Source organism: Oryza sativa, chromosome 6 (assembly GCF_034140825.1).
Source record: "Oryza sativa Japonica Group chromosome 6, ASM3414082v1".
NCBI classification, from domain to species: Eukaryota; Viridiplantae; Streptophyta; class Magnoliopsida; order Poales; family Poaceae; genus Oryza; species Oryza sativa.
In genome coordinates, this window is record NC_089040.1 from 6956566 (window position 1) to 6981969 (window position 25404).

Consider the following 25404-nt stretch of genomic DNA (forward strand, 5'->3'; position numbering starts at 1 on the left):
GAGCAATTACTCAGTCTTTTTTGAGGTAAAAGCAACTACTCAGCTTAAAAGGGAAGTGGTAGCGCTATGCATTACAGCTGAGTGTGTAGGTGTAGCCATATATGTTTCTTTGAGTTGGCAGGGGCAGGAAATAATAATACACCAACCCAACTTGCTTCACAACGAAAGAGAAGCTCCAGACAGAATAGCAGATATCCCTGCATCTTATGAAATGACTTGCAACAGTGTGTATCAATGCCTTTTTTGTAGTTGGAACGAGCTAACGAACGTTCAGTTGAAGCCTCCTGCATAACAAGACGCATAGCCATGACACAAGCCAGTCCCGTGTTCAGTGGAAGTTCAGTAGTCCACTGGTGTAAAGAGGGCCAAGAGGCCACAAACCCTGCATGAAACAATGCAATTGGTCTACTTGGGGCAATTGGAGTAGTTACCAGCCGAAATGCTCCTGGAAGTACGTATCAACACAAATCCTGCACGGCCACCTGCTCTGGCATCAACGGACCTAATCCACGCACATTACCTGCAGATTACCATGTATATATGTGTGAGAAAGGTGGAATGGTTTATTCAAAACCTCTTGAGCAATTTGAGTTTCACAGGTTCAAGAGCTGTAGAATCTCACCATGGAAGGGTCTGAGGAGCATGGTGAGACCTCAAAGGCACCCCTGAGCAGGGGGGTCAGTAAAGGAGTGTCTATACTCGATGTTATACTTCGCTTTGTCGCGATCATTGGCACCCTCGCGAGTGCCATTGCCATGGGCACCACCAATCAGACGCTGCCTTTCTTCACCCAGTTCATCCGGTTCAAGGCGCAATACAGCGATCTCCCAACTCTCACGTACTTGCAGAAGCCTCCTCAATAGTTGATAGCATTGCTTCTTTAGATAACTTATGGACATCTGATGGTTCGATCATTTTTATCTCTTGTTGGCAGGTTTTTTGTGGTGGCAAACTCTATTGTCTCTGCCTATCTCATCCTTTCACTCCCACTGTCAATTGTGCACGTCATTAGGAGCAGGGCTAAGTATAGCAGGCTCATCTTGATCTTTTTCGATGCGGTGAGATTATCACTTTCTCCAGTTTACTGCATATCAGTTTTGAACACTAAGTTTCTTCTTTCATCCTGAATAAAAGTGTGACAGTTACTAACTATACAGTAAAGAATGAATAGCATCAGCATGCAAATAGATTGTTAACTTACCTGTGATTCTTGTGAAGGCAATGCTAGCTCTGGTGACCGCGGGGGCATCTGCTGCAGCAGCTATTGTGTACTTAGCACACAAGGGAAATGCCAGAGCAAACTGGCTTGCTATTTGCCAGCAGTTTGATTCCTTCTGTGAGCGCATCTCTGGCTCCCTGATTGGCTCATTTGCAGCCATGGTTGTGCTGGTACTGCTCATATTCCTCTCGGCTATTGCATTAGCCAGGCGATAGACCAAATTGCCAACTGTTTGCTTCCTGTAGTGTGAAGTATCATATTATGGCGAGGTTCTTGCACTTACTTGCCTATGTAATAATCTGTGTGCCTATTTTTCTCTTGCTATCAACCTCTTCTATCTTGTGTATCCCCTTGATTGTACACTTCATATATGAATGCTACAGAAAATGAAATATAGATGTGGTGTTATGGATTTAAAATATTGTTGTACTTACGATCACAATTGTTGTTAGATTGCATCAACCAAATTACCAAAGTGTGACAAGTGTCACCAAATGATTAAATTCATACCTGCTAAGTGGCAGTGAGCCAGTGATGGTGCTAAGTGCTCATCAGACCATGATTCAGAGGTTTTGAATATGCTTGATCATACATGGTATAAACAACCAAGTCACGGGATCTTATGAATAGCAAGTTATCTTCTTCTTTGATGCAGTGAGATTATCCACTTCACTTCATATCAGTGTTGAACACTTAGTTTATTCTGTCATCCTGAATATCTGTTAACCTCTGCTCCGTCTCCACCCTTTGATGTGTAAATACCAGAGCAGCATGTAGTTGCTACTCTCATCCTCATTCATGTTCATTGCTGACGATACTTTGTTCGGTAGTTTTGAATTTGATGTACTGTTTGCATGCAACTCCATATAATATACAGTAATCACGGTGCAGAAAGACCAGCAGGTTTACGGTCAATTTGAGCATAACCAGCAGCTTTTCTTATCCCTCTTCTATCCATTGACCTCCGCTCTGTCTCCACCCCCAACCATTCACCAGATGAGGCATAAATTCCCGAGAGCAGAACATAGTCAGCACTTGCATCTTCATTCATGTTTAGAAGCTTCTCCCTCACAAGCTTGCCTAGGGTCATATTGCCATGGGTTCTGCAGGCCCCAAGCAATGTCCTCCATACGACCGCACTTGGTTCACACCTCATGTTGCTCACAATCGCATATGCTTCATCTAGTAAGCCTGCACGCCCAAGCATGTCTACTATGCAACTGTAATGCCTCGCATTGGGCTCAATTCCATACCTGTCTTTCATCAGATAGAAAAATTTCTGACCATCTTCAACTAATCCAGCATGGCTGCATGCACCAAGTACACATAGGAAAGAAATCTCATTTGGGTGTATTCTCTTCTCGAGCATTTTCTTGAAGAATCGGACAGATTGTTCTGCTTGTCCATGGAAGGCCAGTCCTCCTATGACTGAGTTCCATGTCCAAACATCCGTATCCTTCATCGTGTTAAAGCCTTCGACTGCAGTATGTAAATCGCCACACTTTGCATACATTGATACCAATGCATTTCCAACAACAATGCTTATCCATGGCCGCCGTTCCAAGTGCAACTGATGATGTATCATCCTCCCTGCGTCGAGCAACCCCGTGTTCGCGCAGCATGACAACAAGCTAACAATAGTCGCTTCATCAGGTGTCCACCCTGCTGCCCTCATCTCATCGAACACCTCCAACGCATGTTTCAGCATCCCTTGCGCGGCGTACCCAGTGATTATGGTGTTCCACGAAACCACATCCTTTTCAGGCGCACGGTCGAACAGCTCCCTCGCATTCTCCATCTCTCCATGCTTTGCATATGCGCCCAGCATCACGTTCCAACAAACTATGTCCTTGTGCGTACATTCATCAAACATCTTCCGTGCAGCAGCCATGTCACCTCTCGCCGCATGCCCCGCTATCACAGCCGACCACGCCACAACATCCCCCTCGCCGGCCTCGTCAAGGAGCACGCTGGCAACCCTCAGATCCCCGCACTTGGCAAACATGTTGATGAGCGCATTCCTCACGTAGGCGTCCTTCAAGAATCCCAGCTTCACGACCGCGCCATGGACCTGGCGCCCGGCGCGAGAACCCGGCAGGCCGGCGCACGCCCGCAGCAGGTAGCAGAAGGTGAACGCGTCGGGCCGCAGGCGGGAAGCCTCCGTCATCCGCCGGTACACCGCGAACGCATCTCCGGGCGCGCCGGCGTGCGCGTACCCGCGCACCATGGCGTTGTGCATGAAGAGGTCCGGGCGGGGGATTCCGTCGAACACCTTGCGGGCGTAGCCCATTCTGCCGCGGAACGTGGCGACGCAGGAGAGCAGGAGCTCCCGGAGATGCTGGAGACGCGCGGCGGCGATGCCTCCGACGACCAGGTGGCCGTGGATTTGCCTCACGGCGCGCGGGCTCAGACGCGCCGAGCCCTTCCGGATCATGGCGTGTATCGTTGTTGGTTAGTCCTGTCGTTGAAGGAGAAGAGAAACGAGATGGCTGGCTTGGTTTGACGACTTAGTGACGTCTCAAGATGAAATTTGTATAGATTGAATTAAAAGAATATGTTCTTTTTTTTTTAGAAACATAGCACAAAGGCATAGGCTAACAATACGAGCACACTCATATCTATAAACACACACGCACACTCATCCCTATGAATATACACATGCACACCCTATCGTTATAAGCATCTCCGAAAAACTGTGTATTCAGATTGACGAAGTCACCACATGTATCATTGAAAGAATAATTAGCCATAAATGCGAGCACCTGTATCAAATGTAGGATTTGAACCTGGGTGTGTGTGTTAAATCTAGGATAATCTAGATAGGTTGGTTCTACCATAAGGACACTCAAAGTGCAAGCCACTCAACCAAGAAACCACAAGATGCCACATAGACTAAAGACACGGATCCTAATTTTGGCATTCCCACAGTGCAAAGAGCCTCGTGAGTGACTTCAGTTTTTCGTTTCAGCCCTGCCCCTTACGATTTCAGCCCTCATATTTTTTCAATTTACAAATAAGTCCAAATTTTACACTAACCACCCTAAATTTGAGAGAAAAATATAAATCCCACCCCCTAACCCCACCACCTCATCCACCCCCAAAACCCCCTCCCATTCCCCTACACCCCCACCTTGGCGAGTTCACCGGTGACGAACTCCACCACCTCCGCCCCCCACTCCGCTCTGCAACGAACTCTCCCCGCCAGTGGCCTCTGCCCTCTCCTCGCCGGCAGCCTCTCCCTTCTCCCTGCCAGCAGCTTCTCCCTGTCAACGCCTCTCCACTTCCGGCGGCATGGAGCTCGATGCTGGGCGGAGCGGCGATGACATCCTCTTCCCTTCTGCAGCCACGAGCTCCGGATTTGGCCTGGCACTGGGCGGCGAGGGCGGAGGTCGATCTTGGCGGCGCAAATCGGGTCGACGAGCTCTCCGGCGGTGGCGCGGAGTGGTAGGCTGCAGCCGCCTAGCTCGAGGCGGCGAGGGTAGAGATGGATCTCGGCGGCACAAATCGAGTCCAAGAGCTCCCCGACAACGACACGGAGTGGGAGGCTGCAGTCGCCGTCAAGCTCATGTGCAGCGGCTGTATGTGGCGAGGGACTGGCATGGCGAACGGCTTTTTCAGCTTTACTTGTGCCTTTTTCATGTTTTTCAGACAAGGAACTTGCCTCTTCGTTGAGGAACAAAAAGTTCTGCAAAGGTGCAAGGGTCCACACCTTCTCTCCTCCACGACATCATGAAGTCTACGTGGTGGGATGAAGGAACGCTCCAGCGTGAAGCATTGTGAATAGCCTAACAAACAAACTTAAGCTACGCTCACTTCACAAGAAAAGAAGATGTTTGTCCCCTATTGTGGACCTTTCTTTTTTTTTTCTTCCTTTGGGAGGGATGCTTAGTTATATTGAACAACGTTTTCTAACAACTCCATTATGTACTTATTGGCTTATTAATTGAAGCTAAAACTAAAATTTTAAAATATAATTTCAAAATTAGTTTTGATTTTTTTAATGCTACTATTCAGCATTAGCTCTTAATTCACCATAAAACATAAATTAAAAGGTTTATTTATAAATTATTTTCAATTGCTTCATGTATTTTTGCAAGGCTTGTCAACAGTTTTTCCTTAAAATTTCCCAAATTTTAATTACTTTTGTTTTGATTCAAACACCCAAACTTGCACGATTAAATACAAAACTCGAGTAGAATTTGAACCTTTTCCCAAATTTAGGTTACTTTTTTTTTGTTTGTTCAAACACCAAAACTTGCACGGCTGAATACAATTCTAGTAGAATTTGGACTTCGAAATACTACTAGAAAAGATGGAAATCCAGTCCCAAGCATTGTTAAATACAAACTCGTGTAGAATTTGGACTTGGAATTACAAGGAAACAGGGAAATCGGGGTCTTATTTGTAATCCTCGGTCCCACCTGTCATCCACCCTAAGGGCCTTACACACCTCCGGAAACTTCTAGACCAATCAGGCCCTTATAAGCGAAGTCCAAAGCCCCAAGTTTCCTCTCCCTCGAAAACCCTCGCGAATCTGAGATCCCCAAGAATTCCTTCTCGAAAACCCTAGAGGAGAGCGAGAGAGAAGAGGAGGCGGCGGCGGCGGCGGCGGAAGCACATGGCGATCATCTCCGACTTCCAGGAGGAAGAGGCTCCGCCGCGGCAGCAGCAGCAACCGGCTTCGGTGGCGGCGGCGGCGGGGAGCGGCGACGAGGTCCTCGCGGCGGAGCTGGAGCGGAGGGGCGGCGCGATCCCCTTCCTCCAGGCGGCAATCGACGTGGCGAGGCGGCGGTCCGACCTGTTCCGCGACCCCTCCGCGGTGAGCAGGGTCACATCGATGGCGTCGGCGGCGAGGGCGGTGGTGGAGGCGGAGGAGAGGAAGGCGAGGGAGGCCAAGAGGAAGGCGGAGGAGGCGGAGAGGAAGGCGGCCGAGGCCGAGAGGAAGGCGAAGGCGCCCGCGGAGCCGAAGCCGGAGAGCTCGGCGGGGAAGGATAGCATGGAGGTGGACAAGAAGGAGGAGGGCAACGTGAGGAGTAAGTACTCTGTTCCCATGCCCCCTGCAATTGTTAATACTGCTGAGTTTTAGGGTTTTGATGCTAAATGTGCTTTAGATATTGATGACTTTGCTTGTCAGGGATTTAGGGATCTTGATTATTTGCGTGATGCTAATACAAACTTTTTTTTGTTGTTTTAGTACCTTAATTTCTGTCTGCTACTGCGGTAGGTTCTTTTTGTCTCTATAGAACTCTTGATTAAGGCTAATATTGGTTTATATGATCTATTCCTCACAACATACTTAGTTTTCTAAAAATAACATAGGTATACTTCGTAGTTGGAAGATGGATTTGCTGCTTAGCTATTTGCTGCTGATTACCTCTGGGTAAAACAATACTGGTGCATACGGAGTAGTATTTAGGAATTAGAATAAACTTCATGTATTCATTATTTATTATAAGTAAATTCCCATTGCAATTGTCAAATTGATGCAGAACAAAGGTATCTGTTTCCATTAGATTTGAAGGCCAATTTCAATCTGGATGAATTTTACTTTGGTTTGCTCAATTGATGGGGCTTGCAGAAAGTTGGTTTTGTGCTATGCTATATCCCGAGAAACAACTGAACTTAATTTGATATAACCATGTAATCTTACCTGTAGTAGTCCTTTCATTTGCCTATTGGCGAAATAATTTGCCCCAATTTTTGGAGATCAATTGATTGGCGTCTAACATAATCCTCTTCTATGAAACAGAACCAAATGCTGGCAATGGTCTTGATTTGGAGAAGTACTCTTGGATTCAGCAATTGCCAGAGGTTACCATCACCGTACCTGTTCCTCAAGGAACGAAGTCAAGGTTTGTCGTCTGTGATATTAAGAAGAACCATCTGAAGGTTGGGCTGAAGGGCCAGCCTCCTATCATTGATGTAAGTACCAACTACTATAAACTGATGATTTTTCTTGTGAATGCATTTGTTTTGGGAAAAAAGCACATTTTCTCTGAATCTGATATGTGGTGTTCTAATTGTCTAATTGTGGCTCTTTCTGGACAGGGTGAGCTTTTCAAACCAGTCAAAGTTGATGACTGCTTCTGGAGCATAGGTATATGATACAAGTCCTTCACTTTTACGAAGTGACCTTTTAAAATACTCTCACCTTAGTTCATTACTGACAAAAAAATCATTTGATTCTGATAATATCTTCAGAGGATGGAAAATCGCTGTCCATTTTGCTGACAAAGCAAAATCAAATGGAGTGGTGGAAATCCGTAGTGAAGGGTGACCCTGAAGTTGATACACAGAAGGTGGAACCGGAGAACAGCAAACTCGCTGATTTGGATCCAGAGACTCGACAAACTGTGGAGAAGATGATGGTAAGTTGAGCAATCCTTGATCCATAAACAATCTGAGCTAGAGAACTTCACAATTGTACAAAGCATGGTGAGCTAAATATTTTTCCTCTATTGTGCAGTTTGATCAACGCCAGAAGCAGATGGGTCTTCCAACAAGTGATGAAATGCAGAAGCAAGACATGCTCAAGAAATTCATGGCTCAGGTAATTCGCAGCAGATGATCAAACTGTGTATGCATTATTTCGTTAACCGCCTATTACGCTTCAGTTACCTGACTGAACTTTTTTTTTGTTACAGCACCCGGAGATGGACTTCTCCAATGCAAAAATAGCTTAGAACTTATAAATCGAGAGTGACCAGCAGTATGGAGAAGGTTGGAGATGCTGAATGGAGAACTACATTTCATCTCGTTCTTAGTGTCTGTCGATGGATGGTTTACGGGTAGTGTCTGTCGATGGATGGTTTACGGGTTTAGCCGTGAGGTGATTGGCCTCACGTCATTTTGTGAATTTTGTGTTCTTCAGAAACGTGAATCCGTGCTGTTTCCTGAACCTTTGAATGGATAGTAAAATCAGTTGCACCCCAGTGACCTCTATTTGTGAATCGATTGCTTGTAAAGAATTTCTCTGCATCATCACGTCTATTTTTCTTACCAGTAATCTTTACACGAACACATGCCATCCTTGAAATGATGGAACCGGCTCCTGTCCCTAACCACGATCTCACGCCCAAACACGCGAGACACGTACTTGGTCGCCTCGTGGCAATCCCTACAAACTCTCAAGTTCTTGGTGATTCGCAGCGTCTCGCGCGGCCTCGCGCGCAGCAGCCCGAAGGCGATCGCGAGCTTCTCGCTGTGGCACAGCAGCGCCGCCTCCTTGTCTTCCTCGGCGACGTCGTGCAGCGCCTCGCCGGTGTCCGGCACGTACCCCTCGGCCCGGATCCTGCTCACCATGTCCACGGCCATGGCGTAGATCTCCCGAGCCTGTGGGTGGCGCAGGTTCCCGCACCGGAACTCGCAGGCCTCGCCGTCGACCTCGATCACCGACCGCCCGGCCTCCTTGCTCACGTTCCGCTCGTCCATCAGCCGCCGGACCTTGCCCACCTCGTCCCACCGGCCGGCGCCGGCGAGCAGGTTTGCGAGGAGCACGTAGCGGCCGCTGTTGTCCGGGTCGAGGTCTATGACGCGCCACCCGATCGCCTCGCCGAGGTCGACGTCGCCGTGGATCTTGCATGCGCCGAGGAGCGCGCCGAGGACGGCGAGGTCGGGATCCATTGGCATTTCGTCGATCACCTTCTTGGCTTCGTCTAGCTGGCCTGCTCTCCCGAACAGGTCGACCATGCAGCCGTAGTGCTCTCCCTTGGGCTCGATGCCGTGGCGAGACACGATGTGGTTGAGGTAGCGGCGGCCTTCGCTGACCTCGCCGGCGTGCGCGCACGCCGTGAGCACGTTCAGCAGCGTGACGTCGTCGGGCGCCACGCCTGCGGCCTCCATTTGGTGGAATAGCTCGAGCGCGTCGTCGCACCTCCCGTGCACCGCGAACCCGCCGATCATGCAGTTCCACGTCGTGAGCCCCCTCGCCGGCAGCGAGTCGAACACGCCCCATGCCTCGTCGACGCACCCGCACTTGCAGTACATGTCGACCACCGCCGTCGCCAGCTTGGCGTCCACCTCGATCCCGCTCTGCTCCACCCACCTGTATATCTCCCTACCGCGACCCAGCGCGCCCGCGCCCGTGCAAGCCACCAGCGCGCTCGTCGCCACAAACCCGTTCCCCTCCACTCCCAGCGCCCGCATTTCGTCGAACACCTCCAACGCATCCAAGAACCGGTCGGCCTTGACGTAGCCCGAGATCATGGAGTTCCAGGAGACCAGGTTCCTCGCGGGCATCGCATCGAACACCTCCCGCGCATCGTCCACGAGGCCGAGCCTGCACAGCCCGCCCACCATTGTCGTCCACGACACGACGTCGAGCGCGCCGCCGCCGCTGGTGCGGAAGAGCACGCGGGCGAGGTCGGGGCGCGCGGCGGCGAGGTAGGCGGCGAGGAGCGCGTTGAGCGAGTGGGCGTGGGAGTGGAGGTTGAGCTTGAGGAGGAGCGCGTGGAGCTGGGCGGCGAGCGGGAGCGGCGCGGCGGGGAGGAGGCGGGGGAAGGTGAAGTGGTCGGGGAGGAGCGGGAGGGAGAGCATGAGGGCGAGGAGCGACGCGGCGGCGCGCGGCGGGAGGGAGGCGAAGAGCGGGTTGAGGAGGGCGGGGCGGGGGTCCGGGTGGTGGGCGAGGAGGCGCGCGGCGTAGGGGAGGTGGGCGGGGTCGCGGGCGAGGAAGGCGAGGAGGCGGCGCGCGTGGGGCGGGTGGGAGGCGAGGCCGAGGCGGACGAGCTGGGAGTGGTGCTGCCTCAGCTCGGCGATGGTGGTGATGGGGATCGGGGTCGGGGACGGCGCGGTGGTGGTGGCCGACATTGGTGGAGGACGAGAGCTTGGAGAAGATGACACGAGCTGCCAGTGATAAGGTCGATTTTTAGCTATGGGCCAAGGTTTAACGAAGGAATATCCTAATTTCATTTCCATCGGAAGTAGGAGAGGATACAAATTTTCATGGCAAAAAAAAAAACGCAGACAAACCTTACAATAAAAAGTTAAAATATTATAACAATCATGATATAGGCATCATAGGCATCGTCTTAACAAAGTTGGGAAAGGTCGATAATTCTATTGTTCCATGTTTTAATGGAGTCGATATTTGTGTTAATTCGATAAGGCAAGTATAAGGGAATGTTTGGTTCACTTACTCACTTTACCAAACCTTGTCATACTTTTTAAGACATTTGTTTGTTTCACTTTTAAAATTGTGATATGCTACATTTTTTTAATTCAAAGGCCCACATGTGATACACCCATCTTTTAGTCAAACCTTGTCTAAGGTGTGGCCATCAATTTATAAGTTACATATCTAGCTAGGTTTGGCAAGGAGGTTTGGTAATGTTTGGGAACCCCTAAATTTTGCTGCTCATGGTGTCCATACCCCTCAGTAACTCTGAAGATCTACTCCTATGTTAGGAATTCACTTTGCTTCAAAATGGTTTCGTGGATATGATTTCATCCTACAAAATTTCTTCGTCTTCCCATTCTAACTCTTGTGCCCAATTCTACATAAACACTCCCCTACCTCTCTTAGACTCCATCCATGTGACAACCACTTAAGTATAATTGGCTTGTGGTGTCTGTGGAAAATCTAATTATTGTATTTTGGCGTTTTCTGATGTATTACATCGACCCTCTCATGGAGTATATATAGGAGTACATATATAGGAGATAGAGACTTGGAGTACAATATAAGTAAGAGTAGATTTATCTCTAGGATTCTATCTCTAGGACTCTATCTTATCTGTAGGATTCTATCTCTAGGATATATCTTATCTCTATAATTTGTATTTGACTCTTATCTCTAACTAACATATTATACTTCTAACATTCCCCCTCAGTCGTAACGGGAGCGAAGCAAATGATTGCGACTGGATTTGAAATCTTCTATTTCTTCATCTCCTTCAACTCACCATCATCGATTGTATCTCTGATGGATGGTCCTCCACCTGTTGCCTACGTCTCCTTCTGTGTCATCCTTTGACTCTTCTCTGTTAGTGTCTTCTAATTATATTTGCCTATTTTGACACATAGATCTATGTCTCTAAATATGTAAATGGTTCTACTTAAGTTCTAAAGTCTAAATATCCTTGATCAGCGTATATTTGTCTATTTTGACACATAATCTGAGCCTAAAAGTCCCTTCGTGGAAAGTTAGGTTGAAGGGCGCATCATGTAGTGGTTGTTCGAAATTACTATTGAGCCCAGCCGTGTTGCAAATACACACTTTTTATATGGAAGTTTTTTAGATGGAAAATCTTTCGGATGAAAAGAAAAGGTATACACTAGGAACACAAACTGCTCTAAAATAACAATACATTTTGTTGTCAGCTGAAATTTAGATATCGAGCTCCACACTTGATTTATCTTCATAAAGGCATATATGCTAATTAGGGACATTTGGACCTCAAAGTTACACATTTTAGGGCTCCTTTGATTTGCATGATAGGAAAAAACAGATATAGGAAAAGCGCAAGAACTGAAGTAGATCACACCTAGACAATACAAGTCCTTCTCAAATCCTTCTCAAATCCTACAGGAATCAATAAACATAGGAAAGATAATACGAGTCCTTTGATAATGCCATGGAAAAACAAAGGAAAATTCACAAATAAATCACACCTCTTGCTACTTTTCCTATGAGATGTGAAGCATAGTAATGCAATCCTATGAAAAGTTTTTTTTTTCATTCCTATGAATCAAAGGGACATGTAGGAAAAAATCCATAGGAATTTGAATCCTATGAAAATCCTTTGCCAATCATATGAATGAAAGGGGCCTTAGGCCCCCTTTGATTCAAAGGAAATTCATAGGAATTTTAGATGATTTCATTACTATAGGAATTTTTCCTACATAGCCCTTTTAATCAAATAAATGAACAATTCTTATGGAATGTCTCTTTTCATACAAGTTTTAGAGGAAATTTAATATGAGGTAGAATCTCATGGAAAGAATGCTTTGAGTCTTTATCTCTTCTCAAATTCCCGTGTTTTTCCTGCGGCCCAATGAAATAGTCATTCATTTCATATGTTTTTCATGTGTTTTGCAACCCTCTATTTTGCACTTGCATTTCTATTTAAATTATATGTTTTTCCTATTCATCCTTTTTTCATTCATGTGATTTAAAGGGACCCTTAGAGACCTGAATGGGCTGAGCTAATCATTAAGGTTGCGTTCTTAAGAGCATTTTTATTGGGCTACTTGTACTTCGTGAGCACACTTCTTTGACTATTAAATGGTGTGTTTCATGAAAAAAAGATTTATATGGAAGTTTCTTTTAGAAACAAATGAATCTATTTTTTTTAGATTTTATAATAGTTTACAATTGATTAATCATATATTAATAATTTACCTCATTTCACATGCACGTGATAAGCTCAGCTAATAAGCACTTTACTACTCAGATTCAATCTTTGGTATTGGCAAGACGCACAGCTGTTGATGTCCATACATGAATATTTCTACTCGTCTCCATAAACAAGGCAAAAAGAAAAGGTTACTACAAAGAATAGCAAAACTTCCTTCACAATGCAAACAGAAAATTAAAAGTCTTAGCATGATATATACCAAATTGGACCAAAGAACAACACCGCGATTGTTTACTGATATGCTTGCAAGTAGTTTAATTCTTATTTTCAAAGACTAGGAAAGAAAAAGGTCACAACAGGTAACAAACCATAATGAAAACATATTAGGGAAGCACCAAAACTGTGATGAGTCGTGCGTAAAGTACTCTCGGTATGAGCTGTTTAAGTTTAGTTTAACTCACAAAATTACACATACGGATTAAAGATATTTACCCGTTAGTTTGTCTTTTTTATGTGTGCGTTTTATAAGGGAAATTGTCGCATATGTGCAAATTATTCGTCCACAAATATAAACTTCCACCAACAACTGCTTATTTAATTCACTCATTTTACCTCAGTCTTCAACCATTATCACATAATGAGAGACATAATTGTCTTCTCCTTCATTTTCAGTCTCTTAAAAAAATATATAGAAGTGCTTATATTTATGTCCTGCATAGTGGTGTATGAGCAACATGTCCTATGTAACAGAAAAATGACAAAAAGAAAATGCTACTCCTAATTAAATGTTACTCCATCCGTTCCAAATATATAAAAACCTAATACAATAAAAATATCCTTCTGTTTAGATTCGTAATATTAGTATATGTCTCATCTAATACTACTAGTATAGATTCTTAGTATAGGTTCTTATTAGTTATATTTTAAGACTGAGGGAGCATCAACAAAAAAAAATGTTGGCACAGAAACGGAGTAGAATTTATTTATTTATATATATATCAGCTAGCCTTCAAATTACGTGCTACCGCTAGTCTCACGCAGTCAAGCATGAACCTCGTGGTGAAGGAAGAAGACGTACACGGGCACACGGCCATGGACAGCACGGCAATAATGTAAGCTCCGGCCGTAGCCGTGAAGATATATAACGACGGCGAGCCTCCTCACAGCGACGTTTCCACGGTGGTTGCGGCTGCACTGCACACGGACCGAGCTAGGCGCGTCATCATCATCGCCGCCGGTTGCCGCCACCTGGAGCTGGAGAAGTGCGACGGCGAGAAAGAAGAGGACGGCGACGGTGAGGAGGAGAGCAACGGCGCCGGAGTCGGGGAGGAAGATGCTTGCAGTCGAGCCGACGAGCTCGGCCGCCCAAAGCGCGGCGCAGTAGGCGACCATGACGAGGGCGATGGCCGGAGCAGCAAGGCGCGCCATTGGCCGCGGTCGGCCGGACTGTGTTGTTGTTGGTTATTTTAGTCGGTCGGCGAGATCGTGCTGGGTATCTTGCAACACCTTCTTGCCGAGAGACCAGCTGCTATATATACACACGACGCCGACGACGACGGAAAACATGTCACATACAATTAAATTAATGAGCTAGCTTTCCTGGTTGTTTCTTGCTGGAAAAGTACGGTAATACTAGAGGAGTTCGGTCATCACTGGGGCCCCTAAGGACGTCGTTCCATCAATCCGGTGAAGGTCAAGGGGTAAAAGTTTCGGCCGCCGGAGTGCAATAGCCAATAGCCGCAATTTAATACTTAAAAATTTGTAATAGTGTGTAGCTAGTTGAATGGCCACGGGGCAGTGGAATGAAAAGAAAAAGGGGGGCGGATAGATTTTCTTTGTGAGATCGAGAGAAACATTTTCAAAGCGATGTGGACATATTCGTTCATTTGACAGCGAAAAATGAAGTATTTTGATGAAATTTTTTATCAAAACTAGTAAAGTGGCCCGTGCATATGCGCGGACACTTATATTGTTGAAAGGTAAGATTATTGTTTGTTCAGAAATTTTGTCTCATAGATTCAGGGCAAACTAAAGTTTGGATAATGTTATTTTATAATAATTTAAGGGTTCTATTTTTCTTAAGGTATCTTAGAAAACCATTCACAAACTTTTGAGTAGAAGATGGATTAAGTACTTGCGACTTTTGAACCATGTTTTTTTTTCTCGAGTAAATAAGAAACTATTGCTAGTTAATTATTATACAGTTCGTATATACATACCGTGTAGTATGGTTGCAAAATTAAAAATGCGAATGCAAGATACTCAAAATTATTTTGATTAAATCGTCTCATGAAGGCGCATGATATAGTAATAAAGGGAGGGAAGCATATGCATGGGAAAAAAAGAAGAAAGAGAAAAATAAAAAAAAGAGAGGGGAGGCGTACCTACCCGCGCACGTAGGTGCATACCTATGTCGAGGTGGGCCTCGTAGTATTTAGTTTATTTTAAGATCAATTCAATCTAACAGTTTATAATATTGGACCTACCGATTTAAGCGAAAATCGAATAATAGATATTTTGATTTGTTTTCTTAGAATTTCTAATATTTGCCTTAATTTATTATAGCACCACGTGACAGCTTGAGAGTATTTTAAGGAATTTTAAATGACTAATTAGAATATTAACTGCGCAATATATTTGTATGGGACATATGGTAATATTTGTTCCAGCTTTGTCCATGTTTATATACATGTTGAGAGAAATTAATTTTGTGGCTAGCAAGCCATTAGATGTCTAATTAATAGCAATTAATTTTGACACCTATTTACAATTGTTCAGAGCAACTCTTATATATTCATCTTATGACTTTGATGATCCGTTGATCACCAATTTACTGATCACCATGGCTCGTATGAAAAAAATATGGCTCGTATGGAAAAAATATGTACTTCCTCTGTTTCATAATGTAAGTAGGGAACTAATTATTAAAGTCCCTTTCTCCGGCCGTGTTTGTGGCTTGGCTAGCTAAGTTCTTTCTTATGAAAATGGATAAGCGGTATGTTCCATATGAAAACATATTATTTGAAAAAAATAAAATAAATATATCAGTGTTATTAGTATTATTATGTTAGGCTATTGATGTTAATGAATCTAGATAGATATATGTCTAAATTCATTAACATCAATATGAATATGGGAAATGCTAGAATGACTTACATTGTGAAACGGAGGGAGTAGTACTTAAGGTTTAGGATAGCTGAAATTGATGAATTATATAATTTATGTGATAGCTATTTGAGGGTATAAACGAATGAATTGACTTCTAAAAAGTTAGAATGCTGTTTAAAGAAGACACCATTTAGAAACTTAGAAAGCGTGAAAAAAAATCCAAAATATAGAATCGGAAAAAAGAGAGAGGGCCTTAAACTCCCTTTATCACTGTTGTCGTAGTAAGAGTTCTATTGATATTCGTCAATATTGCGCTCACATTTATAACATAATGATTCCTTTCACCTGTACGAACAAATAGTACAAAATCCAAATATGACATAACACAAATACATTATAATTGTTATGTAATCAACTCTTGGTTTCAACTTAAACAGAGCTAATTATTGCTGAGAAAAACACAACCCATGGTGCTTAATTATTCTCTCGCTGCATCACACCTTTAATTTTCTTTTCATGTTATTAACAAAATTAATCATCTCTATATATGATTTGATATGTGGCAAAGCGGTAGCGCTATAGCGGTTGTGATCACCTTAGATGTCTCAGACACTGTGCTTTGTCACACGTGCGAAAGGCAAAGGTGCAGACGTGCATTGTGCAGCGGGCAAAAAGAGAATTTTGGACGCTTTATTTATTAGCAAACAATAGATCCGATGATTATAATAATAGGTCCACCAGTTCTAGTGTAAATGTAAATTAGTTAATATAGATTTTAAATTGTTAATTTAATGGGTACACAATATAATGGTGTAGATCTTATTTTGAAACAGTGCATTACTTGAGAATAATAGATAGACCAGTGTAATAAAAAGTAGATCCGATGATTTATATAATGGAGCCATCAGTTTAAGTGCACGTATAAATTAGTTAATATAGATATTGTTTATTTGATAGGTACACGATAAAATTGTGTAAAATTTATTTTAAAATAGTGCATTGTTTGAAAATAATAGTGCAAAGTAAAGAGTGCATTATATGATGGTAGAGTCTTTGTTTGTAAAATTATGATTATTTAAACAATATATCCATTATATATATAAATGGAAAAAAGAAGAAAAAAGGAAAAAAATAGGGGGGGGGGGGAGGAAGCGTACATACCATGTACGTATGTATATCCTCCATCTGCCAATTCACGGGAGGAGAGGATAGGTGAACCCATTGTATTTAGTTTGTTTTAAGATCAATTTTATCTAATGGTGTATAATATTGGACCCACCAATTTAAGTGAAAATCAAGGGATAGATGTTTTGCTTTTTTCTTAGAATTTCTTGGATTTTCTCTATTTTATTAGAGCGCTACGTGGCGGCTTGAGAGCGTTTGAAGGGAGTTTCATGGACTTTCAGTATATAATAGATGGTCAATTCTCGGTTTGTTCTATATACTTGGCTATAATTAATAATGGCTATATTAAGAGGAATAAAATTATTTGGAAAAACTTAAGTTGCCTCTTGAAATTAGGATTTTTATGCGGTAAATGTTTAAAGGGGTTGTGTTAACCAAGGACAATTTAGCTAGGAGAAATTGGCATGGTATTTTGAAATGTTGCTTACGTATGAAAAATGAAACTATTCAACATTTATTTTAATTTTGGAGCTAGTGTCACTATGCATTGGAGAGCTCTACAGTTTTCTTCTGGTATATACTCTACATAGTATATCTTGTATTTTTGAGAATTGGCTGGTGGGGATTAATAAAAAAAGCTAGTAAATTTATTCTTGTTGGAGCATCCGCTATAGTTAGGCTATATGGTTGTGTAGAAATGATATGGTTTTTGACAAGTCACCATCTGTATCTTATATGCAGGTTCTTTTTATATCAACATATTGGCTCCGGTCCTTGGCTCAACTACTAAAGTGTGATGAAGATATCAAGTTAGTAAAACCTGCATGTCGTAATTTTGAATCAATGGTTATGTATATTTTTGTCAATTTTAGATGGAGATTCACAAATAGAATTCAATAATTTTGTGGACTTTTTATGCTGTGGACGTCTTTAGTAGTTGGTGCGTGCTCCTATTTTTTTAGCGTGTGTTTTTATGTCTTTTTGAACTGGTGTAATAATTGGCTATAGCTCTTTGAGCAAAGACCGTGATTCTATTCCATTATCTAAAAAAGTGATGTGGACATGTCTCTATAAACGACTATAAAAACAGAGTTTGTTCTTCTTCCATCCTCTCCTACCGCACGAGCGTGCAACGTGAGAGAATAAAAACATAAGGCTTAAAGAAATTTCTAGCCCGTTCTAAAAAAACACAAATATTAGAAAATGACCTAATATCAATTAAATAGAAGGAGGAAGATTTTGAACCCAGGCTGGCTAGCCGGAAAACCCCTGAAGCTAGTCCAATCTCAATGGTATGGGCTATTACGATTCAATGATCTGTTACTTAGTAATGACAAAATGTTGAATATTGCTATGACTTAGGTGCTATCTATCGAATGTTGTTAAAGTATGAGGTTTGTTTTGCTAGCTGTAAAAGATTCTTTTTTTGAAAAAAAAAAGGTTTGGCAAGGCTATTTGTCATGCTGGTGTTTGAGCACATGAACATGGCCTCATGGGCATTTTGTATAGCAGATCAAATGCTCATTGGCATCTTGTTTTAGTATGGCTCATCTGGTTCACAAACCAAACAAAAATGTGAAATACATAATCTTTGGAACATCTCATGTACAAATTCATCCTTTTAGGCCGATACAAAATGTAGGATTAATTAGTTATATGTTTATGCGTGTATTGCCGCCGCAGATGATTCCTGAGATGACACAGTCAAGTGAAATATAGGGTATGTTTGGTTTGTTACCAAAATACTTTATGAAATTTTGATATTGTCGAATTTTGATAAGGAAACTACTAAATATGTCCCTACCATCACAACATTACCAATCTCTACCAAAGTTTGGTAACTTTAGAACCTTCCACTTACAAAACTACATCAAAATTTGATAATGCCTCAAACCAAACAACACCGTTGCATTCTTGTCGATACCAAAATTTTGGTTGTGAGACGTAGATGGTCAGTGTCTTCTGATGAATAATTGGCGCCATGTCATGTTAAGTTTGATTTTGTTGCCAAGAATGAGTTTGTCTCTGAAGGTTTAACTTGATGGTTGTCTAGGTGTGTGTGCATGTTGTCTAGGTGTTAGAATTTTGTTCCTAGACATGATTGCCCAGCAAACACCCTATCGGATAATCTGATTTAAATGTCGGATAATCCGCATCCGTCAGATTTTAGAGATACTATATCCTCATCCGCATCATACTATCCGCATCCATATCCACCGGATTTCTAAAAACACATACCATATCCTTGTTTCGGACGGATTCGGAGCAGATCGGATCGGATATTATCCGATCCGTTTTTACCCCTAAAGTTATGGTACAGGCTTTTGAAAGATGGGGCAAATTTTTCAAAGGGAAGCACCCTGCTATGAGGGTTGATCGTAGTGTTGGAGATGTCCAGATGGCGTGGAGCTTGGTGATAGTTTTTCAGTGCACCCTTAGGTATACTCCCTCTGTCCCAAAAAAACCCAACCCTACCTTCCCAAGGTGGATATAAGAGTAGAGACAAAGGACCAAAATGCCCCTAATCAATAGCAAAGTTATATTGATGGGTGGATAGGTAAGTGGTATTGAAGAAATAAAACTTCTCGATTTACGGATCGGTGATAGGTAAGAGGGTAGAAGTTGGTTTATTTTAGGACAAATTTTAAACTCTAAAAGTTGATTTATTTTTGGACGGAGAGAGTACGTGATTTCAAACTCGTATGACGAAGATACGATTGATTGGCCTAGCTTGCCCGTAGGGTTGTCTTGGGTTAACTAGAAGTGTAGGGGCATTAAGGGAATTTCATTCAACTCTTAGGCTGAACAAGACATACTAATTAATCCAAGTGCTACACCGCATGGCAAACACGGTTCCCTTGTTTCATTCTTCCTAAGGACATGAACAATTATGTGACATTAGTAACTAATGGGATGTTTAGATTATAACCAAAATAAAGCTTATCAAGTTTTGGTAATTTGGCAATATTGCCAAGTTTTGGCACTATTCTAACCCATTTAAAATCCCATGTAAGCATGCCACATCTTCACTCACTATCGATTAATATTCTAGCCTATTTTAAATCCCATGTAAGCATGGCACATCATCTATAATATTATATTATAGAGATCAACAAGAATGTGTCAAATCATTTTCCTCACATTATTTTCTCAATATTTCAACTTTCATCATTTCGACAATATTTACCATATACTCATCCATAAATCACGCAGCAAAGCGCAAGGTATCACCTAGTAGTATCAATATAAACAACCCCTAAGAAAAAGGTGCCAGATAGAATTTAGTAACTTCTTTTATGATGTGGAGGAAAGAGAGTGATAATAGGGAATATCATTATTCGCTGACCGGAACACGAACTATTAGACAACTTAATACATCGATTAGGGCATGTATAATGGTTGTCAATAGTACTGGTCTTTTAGCGTTGCTAATTAGGACTACTTGTTAACATGGAAGAAAGAGAAAAATGAGAGACAAAACATCGTTGTTATGTATAACAACGGCTTAACAACGATTCTTAATCACTATAATATGGAAATATGGTTGCATGAGGATAAAAAAATGGAAAGAATATTAACAAAAGGAATATTTTTTTAAGTTAATGATTAGAGCCTTTATCGTCTCAACTATTGTAAAGACACGGTCTCTAAATAATCTTGTATTGTTTAAGAGACCATGCTTGTTTCTACCATTGAACATGCCCTTGGACAGCTTAATACATCTGCACCATTAATCTACAAGCTATTTATATACTCAAATCATTAATTATATGAATTTATTTGAGACAACCAGCAAATAACCTATTGTGCCAGTTGTTTATATGTCTAGATATGATGTGAAAAATTTATACAGACAGGAGTCAGTCCTAATCATTCTTTATGCTTTAAGGTCCTACGACATAAGACCTTCGTCCGGGAAAATCTGTTCCGACTTCCGAGAATGTTGAATGGATGAGATTCATACCGTATCTCTACTATTATAAAAATTTCAGATGTTTTTACCGGTATTTTGGTAGATCGTCCGTGTATGAGTCAGTTTTAAGTTCATTCGCTTTTGGAAATACATATCCGTATTTGAGTCGGTTTTTAAGTTTGTTCGTTTTAAAAAATACATAAGGAGTTGTATAAAAATCTCTTTAAAAAAATTGCATGCTAATTTGAGATGAAAGTCAAACTTCTAATTGCAGCTTATGATTTTCTTAAAAAAAAAATCCAAGCGAATTCCCAAAGTGAACTTCATCCTAACTAAACCGTATAACAATAATAAAATTAAAATAACATTCACCCGTTACAACGCACGGGTAAAAAAACAAGAACTAAAGATGGAATAATTATTTACCGTCGTAGTAGCGCATCTGGTTGCAAAGAGATGGCTGTAGTCCGATTGATAATGTGAACATTGCAGCGACATCACAGTGCACACCCATTTTTCCAGATATAACATAACAGAAAAACGAACACTTCTATTTTGTTACATCTCATGTTCTCAACCAAGTGGGAAAATGAAATGTTTAACCCAGAGCGCATCCGATGCAGAGAACTTTTTTTTTTTTTGAGAGAGACGCACGTATGTAGGACTGATTTACAGTTGGGTAGAAACTTTCTGTGCATGATTATAACACATATTTGCCACAAAAGCATGTCAATTTGGTTCTAGGAGAGCCAAACGTCATCTATGATCTACACATGTTGCCTACATACAGGGCACGAGCCATGGCCAACGAGCCATTTGTCCACGCAAGGCTGATGGAAAGTGTGAGAGCATTTCGGCAATCTCCTCACCGTCTGTCCAGCCACAACATCCTACAAGAGCAATTCAATCCGTCAGCATATCTTTTTTATTTTGAAGGAAATCGGTCAGGATATCCAAATTAAATCAAACAAAAATAGCATGGTAAATATTCAGACAAGTTAAATTCCAAGTTCTTTTGAGCAAATCAAATTCCATGTTCTAAGCAAAAGAATCCCTACACTGCGAGCTACTTCGATTTGATAGTTAGTAGGACTTAGGAGTATACTCCAATATACAAATATGTACTACCTTCTAAAAAATCACTTTTATACATGAATCATTCCAATATAAAAGTGAACTTATTTTAAAATGAATGGAATAGTACTAGGATTCGATTCCCAGTATATGTGATGTGGAGCTTGTACCTGCAGGCAAACAGGGCAAGACAAACTTTCCCCAATTGAGCCATTATTATGATCTATCACGACATGGTATGGCAATTTCATTAAAGAATATTTTGAAAGCCCTTCTCCGGATGGAACATCTCCTAGGATTTCATGTACAGCACCATTGACAACGTCTGCAATACCAACCTGTTGACATAGCATTTTGTTATAAAAAATATTAATAAAATTTGTTTAAGAAAAAGAGTATGTAAACTTTCAGTGAAAAAAGAGTGGTCATTAAACTTTGAAATTCCAACACAAGCCAATTGACATTTGAATTCTTCACTCACTGTATACCACTGAATATTTGCCCCCCAAAAAAGGATACTTTTGCGAATCCCAGTCGTGGCCATAAACCTATTTGTCATATATGAAATGAGACACTGACCTGCCAACGATATGTGATATGTCCTGATGCCTCATTCTGCTCTTGCACAAAACGAGCATGAATAAGCTGCTTTACAAAATCACCCTGGAAGCCAAACAAATTATTTTTCATATAAGCATATTTTGCCACTGGCCAATTTCCCATCGTAATTAAAAACATTTCACAAAAACACCTCAAAACATTTTCTAAAATCTTGGCCCAAATACTCCTCAGGGAAAACAAAAAAGAGAACTATCAAACACAACAATTAATGCAATCCAAATGGACACCAAAACGCGCGAATGATTAATTGAACAGTTGAATGAATGATTGATTGAACAGCTGAAGAATCAAGAATGAATGATTGATTGAACAGTTGAAAGAATCAAGAAGCTTACGCACCATGGACAATGAACCAGGCGAGCTTGATCGATCTTGGCACCAATACGCGCGAGAGGCCTCAAGGATCTCAATGGAGAGGACAGCACCAGCAAATGTCCCTAGCCCAGCTCCCCGGAGAACGCCGCCGTCGGAGGCTCTCCCGGCCAATGCTCCGGTGACCGCCCCCGTCAAGCCCCCAGCTTAATTCATCCATCATTTCATACCAAACCAGCACAAAGAAACCAAAATCAGCACCAAGAAGAAGAGCTCGAAGAAACGTTCGGATTAATCCTATATCAAGCATTTCGAAATTCCAATAATCTTCAGGGATCACAAGAAATTAGTCGCACGCCTCACCGGTTAATAGATTTCTTGGCTAATTAATTAAGCTTCGAAGTTCCAACCATGGCGATCCTTTCCGTACCAGACAAGAAACACACGCTGATTTCCTGATTGTTTGCGATAAGCGACCACGAAAGAGGGAGAGAGAGAGAGAGAGAGCAGGCGCGTACCGACGGCGAATATACCGGTGAGCATGCCGGAGACGACGCCGCGGAGCAGCCTGGGGAGGCGCGTCGCCGCGCGACGGCGACTCTCCTCCTCCGCCCTCGTCATGGCCGCCGCCGGCGCCACCTCCATTGTTCACGCGGGCAGCCCAATCACAGGTTGCCGATCAACGCAGCGTGATGGTGGCGGCGGCGCTCGTCCGTCGATCGCCGGGGTTGCGTCGCGCAACGGGGAAGGAGGGCTCGCCGGGAACGGAGGGGGAGAAGAAAGGGAAGGCGTGGGCGCAAGAGAACGAGTCTCTCAGCTTAGTAGTTGGGGCGATTTGGCGCGTGAAAAACATGAAAACTATTCTGTTCGAGAAATTCCGTACGGAAATGGAGATTTTTGTTCGATATATTTTTGAGATTCCTACGAACCAGCATTGTTTCGTACCAAAAGTCATCAGTTTTTTAATCTAGAAATATATAAAGATATTAATACTATGTAATTAGTTTGACCGAAATTTGTGGCTGTTAACGCAATACAGTGGGCATTGTATGACCACTGTGTTGCGCTAGTCATCGGTTGGTGATACAATCTTCCGTTTCAAGCAACGTTTAGTTGAAACAGGCAACGCTGCACATACCGACATACTAAACTCACTTAACTACAATAATTGAGAAACGTCTTTAATTCCGGCTAGGTACATAAGGTGGTAGACTAGTCGGTCTGAATTAGAAACATCACCTCTTTTAATTATTTGATATTAGATTTTTCCCTAATATTCATGTTTTTTTACTTAACAATAAGAATATATCTATTATATTATTAAAACAGCTTTGAAACGAGGCATCACGTTCGCTGTGGGAACTAGAAATTCCCACATTAATTGGAGAAAAAGAAAAAGAAAAGAAAAAGGAGAGTCCAAGTAGAAGTACAATCTAAAAATAGCTGAAATTCAGAATTAAAAATAAGCAATATTGAAATAAGTTTCCATACAAGAACCCAATACGAGATTAATCAAAATTTTAAAAAAATAAAATAAAATCCAAAATTAGAAAAGAAAAGGATAGTCCATGTAGGAATACAATTTTAAAATAGCTAAAATTCGGAATTAAAAATAAGTAATATTAAAAGAAGAGTCCATATAAGAACCCAATACGAGATTAATTAAAATTAGGAATAAAAATAAAAATAAAATCCGAAATTAGCAAAAAAAAGAAGAGTTCAAGTAGGAATACAATTTAAAAATAGCTGAAATTCATAATTAAAAATAAGCAATATTGAAAGAAGAATCCATATAAGAACCCAATATGAGATTAAATAAAATTCAGAATAAAAAATAAAATAATATCCAAAACTAGAAAAACTAAAAGAGAATTCAAGTAGGAATATAATTTTGAAACAACTGAAATTGAAAATAAAAAATAAAAATATTAAAAGAACACAATACGATATTAATTAAAATTTGAAAAAAAATAAATTCTGAAATTAGAAAAAGAAAATATTATTTTAATTAGGAATACGATTTATAAATAACTAAAATTTATGATAAAAATAAAGACTATTGAAAGAAAAAACCATCTAAAACACATGACGAGATAAATTAAGTAACATGCCTATAAAAGAGTAGAATGGTGGCGGTTGATACGACATATAAAAACTGTTAATAAAACACCAAATAGAATTCTAATGACGATTAAAAGGAGGGACGACAGACAGGCCGTAAAGCAAACGAGCAAGGCGATTGCCGGGACTTCTAAAAAGTAAAAAAAAAACCCATTGATAATCATATTCGATTTTTAAAATCTCAATGACAATAAAAAGGAGAAGCAGCGGGTGGGGTGTATAGGAGTATAGTTGCAGAGCCGCCGATGGTTGACGGGACTTCTAGAAAATAAAAAATGAATTCCAACGATAGTTATGTTCGATTTTTAGAATCACAATGACAATAAAGAGTAGGCGGCGGACGGACCGTAGAGGAGCATAGTGGCATCGTTTGACGAGACTTCTAAAAATTATAAAAAATGAAACCCAACAAGACAATAAACTCTAAAAACTACAAGGTTAAATTTTTAAAGGTTCGGAACTTCTATAAAGTAAAGAAAAAATAATGATAATCATGTTCAATTTTAAAATCTCAATGACAATAAAGAAGGGAGGCAGCGGGCGAGCCGTAGAGAAGTACAATGGCAAAGCCGCTGACGGTTTGGCAGGACTTCTAGAAAGTAAAAATGAACCCAAAC

The 25404-nt window shown here is 41.7% G+C and overlaps 5 protein-coding genes and 1 long non-coding RNA gene across 7 annotated transcripts; 2 read left to right on the forward strand and 4 right to left on the reverse strand.

Moving 5' to 3' along the window:
* Nucleotides 1-143: 143 nt before the first annotated feature.
* Nucleotides 144-767, reverse strand: LOC107281428 (uncharacterized). Its single transcript, XR_010742218.1, has 3 exons — nt 623-767; nt 432-520; nt 144-284 (listed from the first exon to the last, which is right to left on the reverse strand). It is a non-coding gene; the product is annotated as an uncharacterized lncRNA (long non-coding RNA).
* Nucleotides 278-1638, forward strand: LOC9272689 (casparian strip membrane protein 3). Its single transcript, XM_015788162.3, has 3 exons — nt 278-838; nt 935-1058; nt 1219-1638. Exons 1-3 carry the CDS (start codon nt 624-626, stop codon nt 1432-1434), a joined length of 555 nt encoding a protein of 184 aa, XP_015643648.1. The 5' UTR covers nt 278-623; the 3' UTR covers nt 1435-1638.
* On the reverse strand, nt 1306-3723 carry LOC107277681 (pentatricopeptide repeat-containing protein At5g15300). The gene is made up of 2 exons (XM_015788161.3): nt 1730-3723; nt 1306-1596 (listed from the first exon to the last, which is right to left on the reverse strand). Exon 1 carries the CDS (start codon nt 3651-3653, stop codon nt 2100-2102), a length of 1554 nt encoding a protein of 517 aa, XP_015643647.1. The 5' UTR covers nt 3654-3723; the 3' UTR covers nt 1306-1596; nt 1730-2099.
* Nucleotides 3724-5737: 2014 nt separating this feature from the next.
* Nucleotides 5738-8151, forward strand: LOC4340572 (protein BOBBER 1). The gene is made up of 6 exons (XM_015785507.3): nt 5738-6252; nt 6969-7141; nt 7268-7316; nt 7421-7587; nt 7686-7769; nt 7864-8151. Exons 1-6 carry the CDS (start codon nt 5838-5840, stop codon nt 7900-7902), a joined length of 927 nt encoding a protein of 308 aa, XP_015640993.1. The 5' UTR covers nt 5738-5837; the 3' UTR covers nt 7903-8151.
* On the reverse strand, nt 8021-10071 carry LOC4340573 (pentatricopeptide repeat-containing protein At5g06540). The gene has a single exon (XM_015785506.3). The coding sequence runs from the start codon at nt 10022-10024 to the stop codon at nt 8216-8218; it is 1809 nt and encodes a 602-aa protein (XP_015640992.3). The 5' UTR covers nt 10025-10071; the 3' UTR covers nt 8021-8215.
* An 11118-nt stretch (nt 10072-21189) lies between these two features.
* Nucleotides 21190-23610, reverse strand: LOC4340574 (NEP1-interacting protein-like 2). Of its 2 annotated transcripts, XM_015786489.3 has the most exons (5): nt 23185-23610; nt 22694-22872; nt 22313-22396; nt 21904-22071; nt 21190-21549 (listed from the first exon to the last, which is right to left on the reverse strand). In XM_015786489.3, the coding sequence occupies exons 1-5, from the start codon at nt 23309-23311 to the stop codon at nt 21427-21429; spliced, it is 681 nt and encodes a 226-aa protein (XP_015641975.1). In that variant the 5' UTR covers nt 23312-23610; the 3' UTR covers nt 21190-21426. The 2 variants fall into 2 exon arrangements, with proteins under 2 accessions (XP_015641975.1, XP_015641976.1); XM_015786490.3 differs by lacking the exon at nt 22313-22396 and having other exon boundaries at nt 23185-23558.
* Nucleotides 23611-25404: the final 1794 nt, after the last annotated feature.

Excerpts from the sequence above, each read along its gene's own strand:
- LOC9272689 (XM_015788162.3), top strand. The coding sequence starts at position 624 with ATGGAAGGGTCTGAGGAGCATGGTGAGACCTCAAAGGCACCCCTGAGC. Across the intron at positions 839-934 it reads AGCGATCTCCCAACTCTCAC|GTTTTTTGTGGTGGCAAACT; the intron begins GTACTTGCAGAA and ends TCTTGTTGGCAG. Across the intron at positions 1,059-1,218 it reads TCTTGATCTTTTTCGATGCG|GCAATGCTAGCTCTGGTGAC; the intron begins GTGAGATTATCA and ends ATTCTTGTGAAG.
- LOC4340572 (XM_015785507.3), top strand. The coding sequence starts at position 5,838 with ATGGCGATCATCTCCGACTTCCAGGAGGAAGAGGCTCCGCCGCGGCAG. Across the intron at positions 7,142-7,267 it reads GCCAGCCTCCTATCATTGAT|GGTGAGCTTTTCAAACCAGT; the intron begins GTAAGTACCAAC and ends CTTTCTGGACAG. Across the intron at positions 7,317-7,420 it reads TGACTGCTTCTGGAGCATAG|AGGATGGAAAATCGCTGTCC; the intron begins GTATATGATACA and ends TAATATCTTCAG.
- LOC4340573 (XM_015785506.3), bottom strand. The coding sequence starts at position 10,024 with ATGTCGGCCACCACCACCGCGCCGTCCCCGACCCCGATCCCCATCACC.
- LOC4340574 (XM_015786489.3), bottom strand. The coding sequence starts at position 23,311 with ATGGAGGTGGCGCCGGCGGCGGCCATGACGAGGGCGGAGGAGGAGAGT. Across the intron at positions 22,072-22,312 it reads ATATCACATATCGTTGGCAG|GTTGGTATTGCAGACGTTGT; the intron begins GTCAGTGTCTCA and ends CTATGTCAACAG. Across the intron at positions 21,550-21,903 it reads CTTGCCCTGTTTGCCTGCAG|GATGTTGTGGCTGGACAGAC; the intron begins GTACAAGCTCCA and ends TTGCTCTTGTAG.
- LOC107277681 (XM_015788161.3), bottom strand. The coding sequence starts at position 3,653 with ATGATCCGGAAGGGCTCGGCGCGTCTGAGCCCGCGCGCCGTGAGGCAA.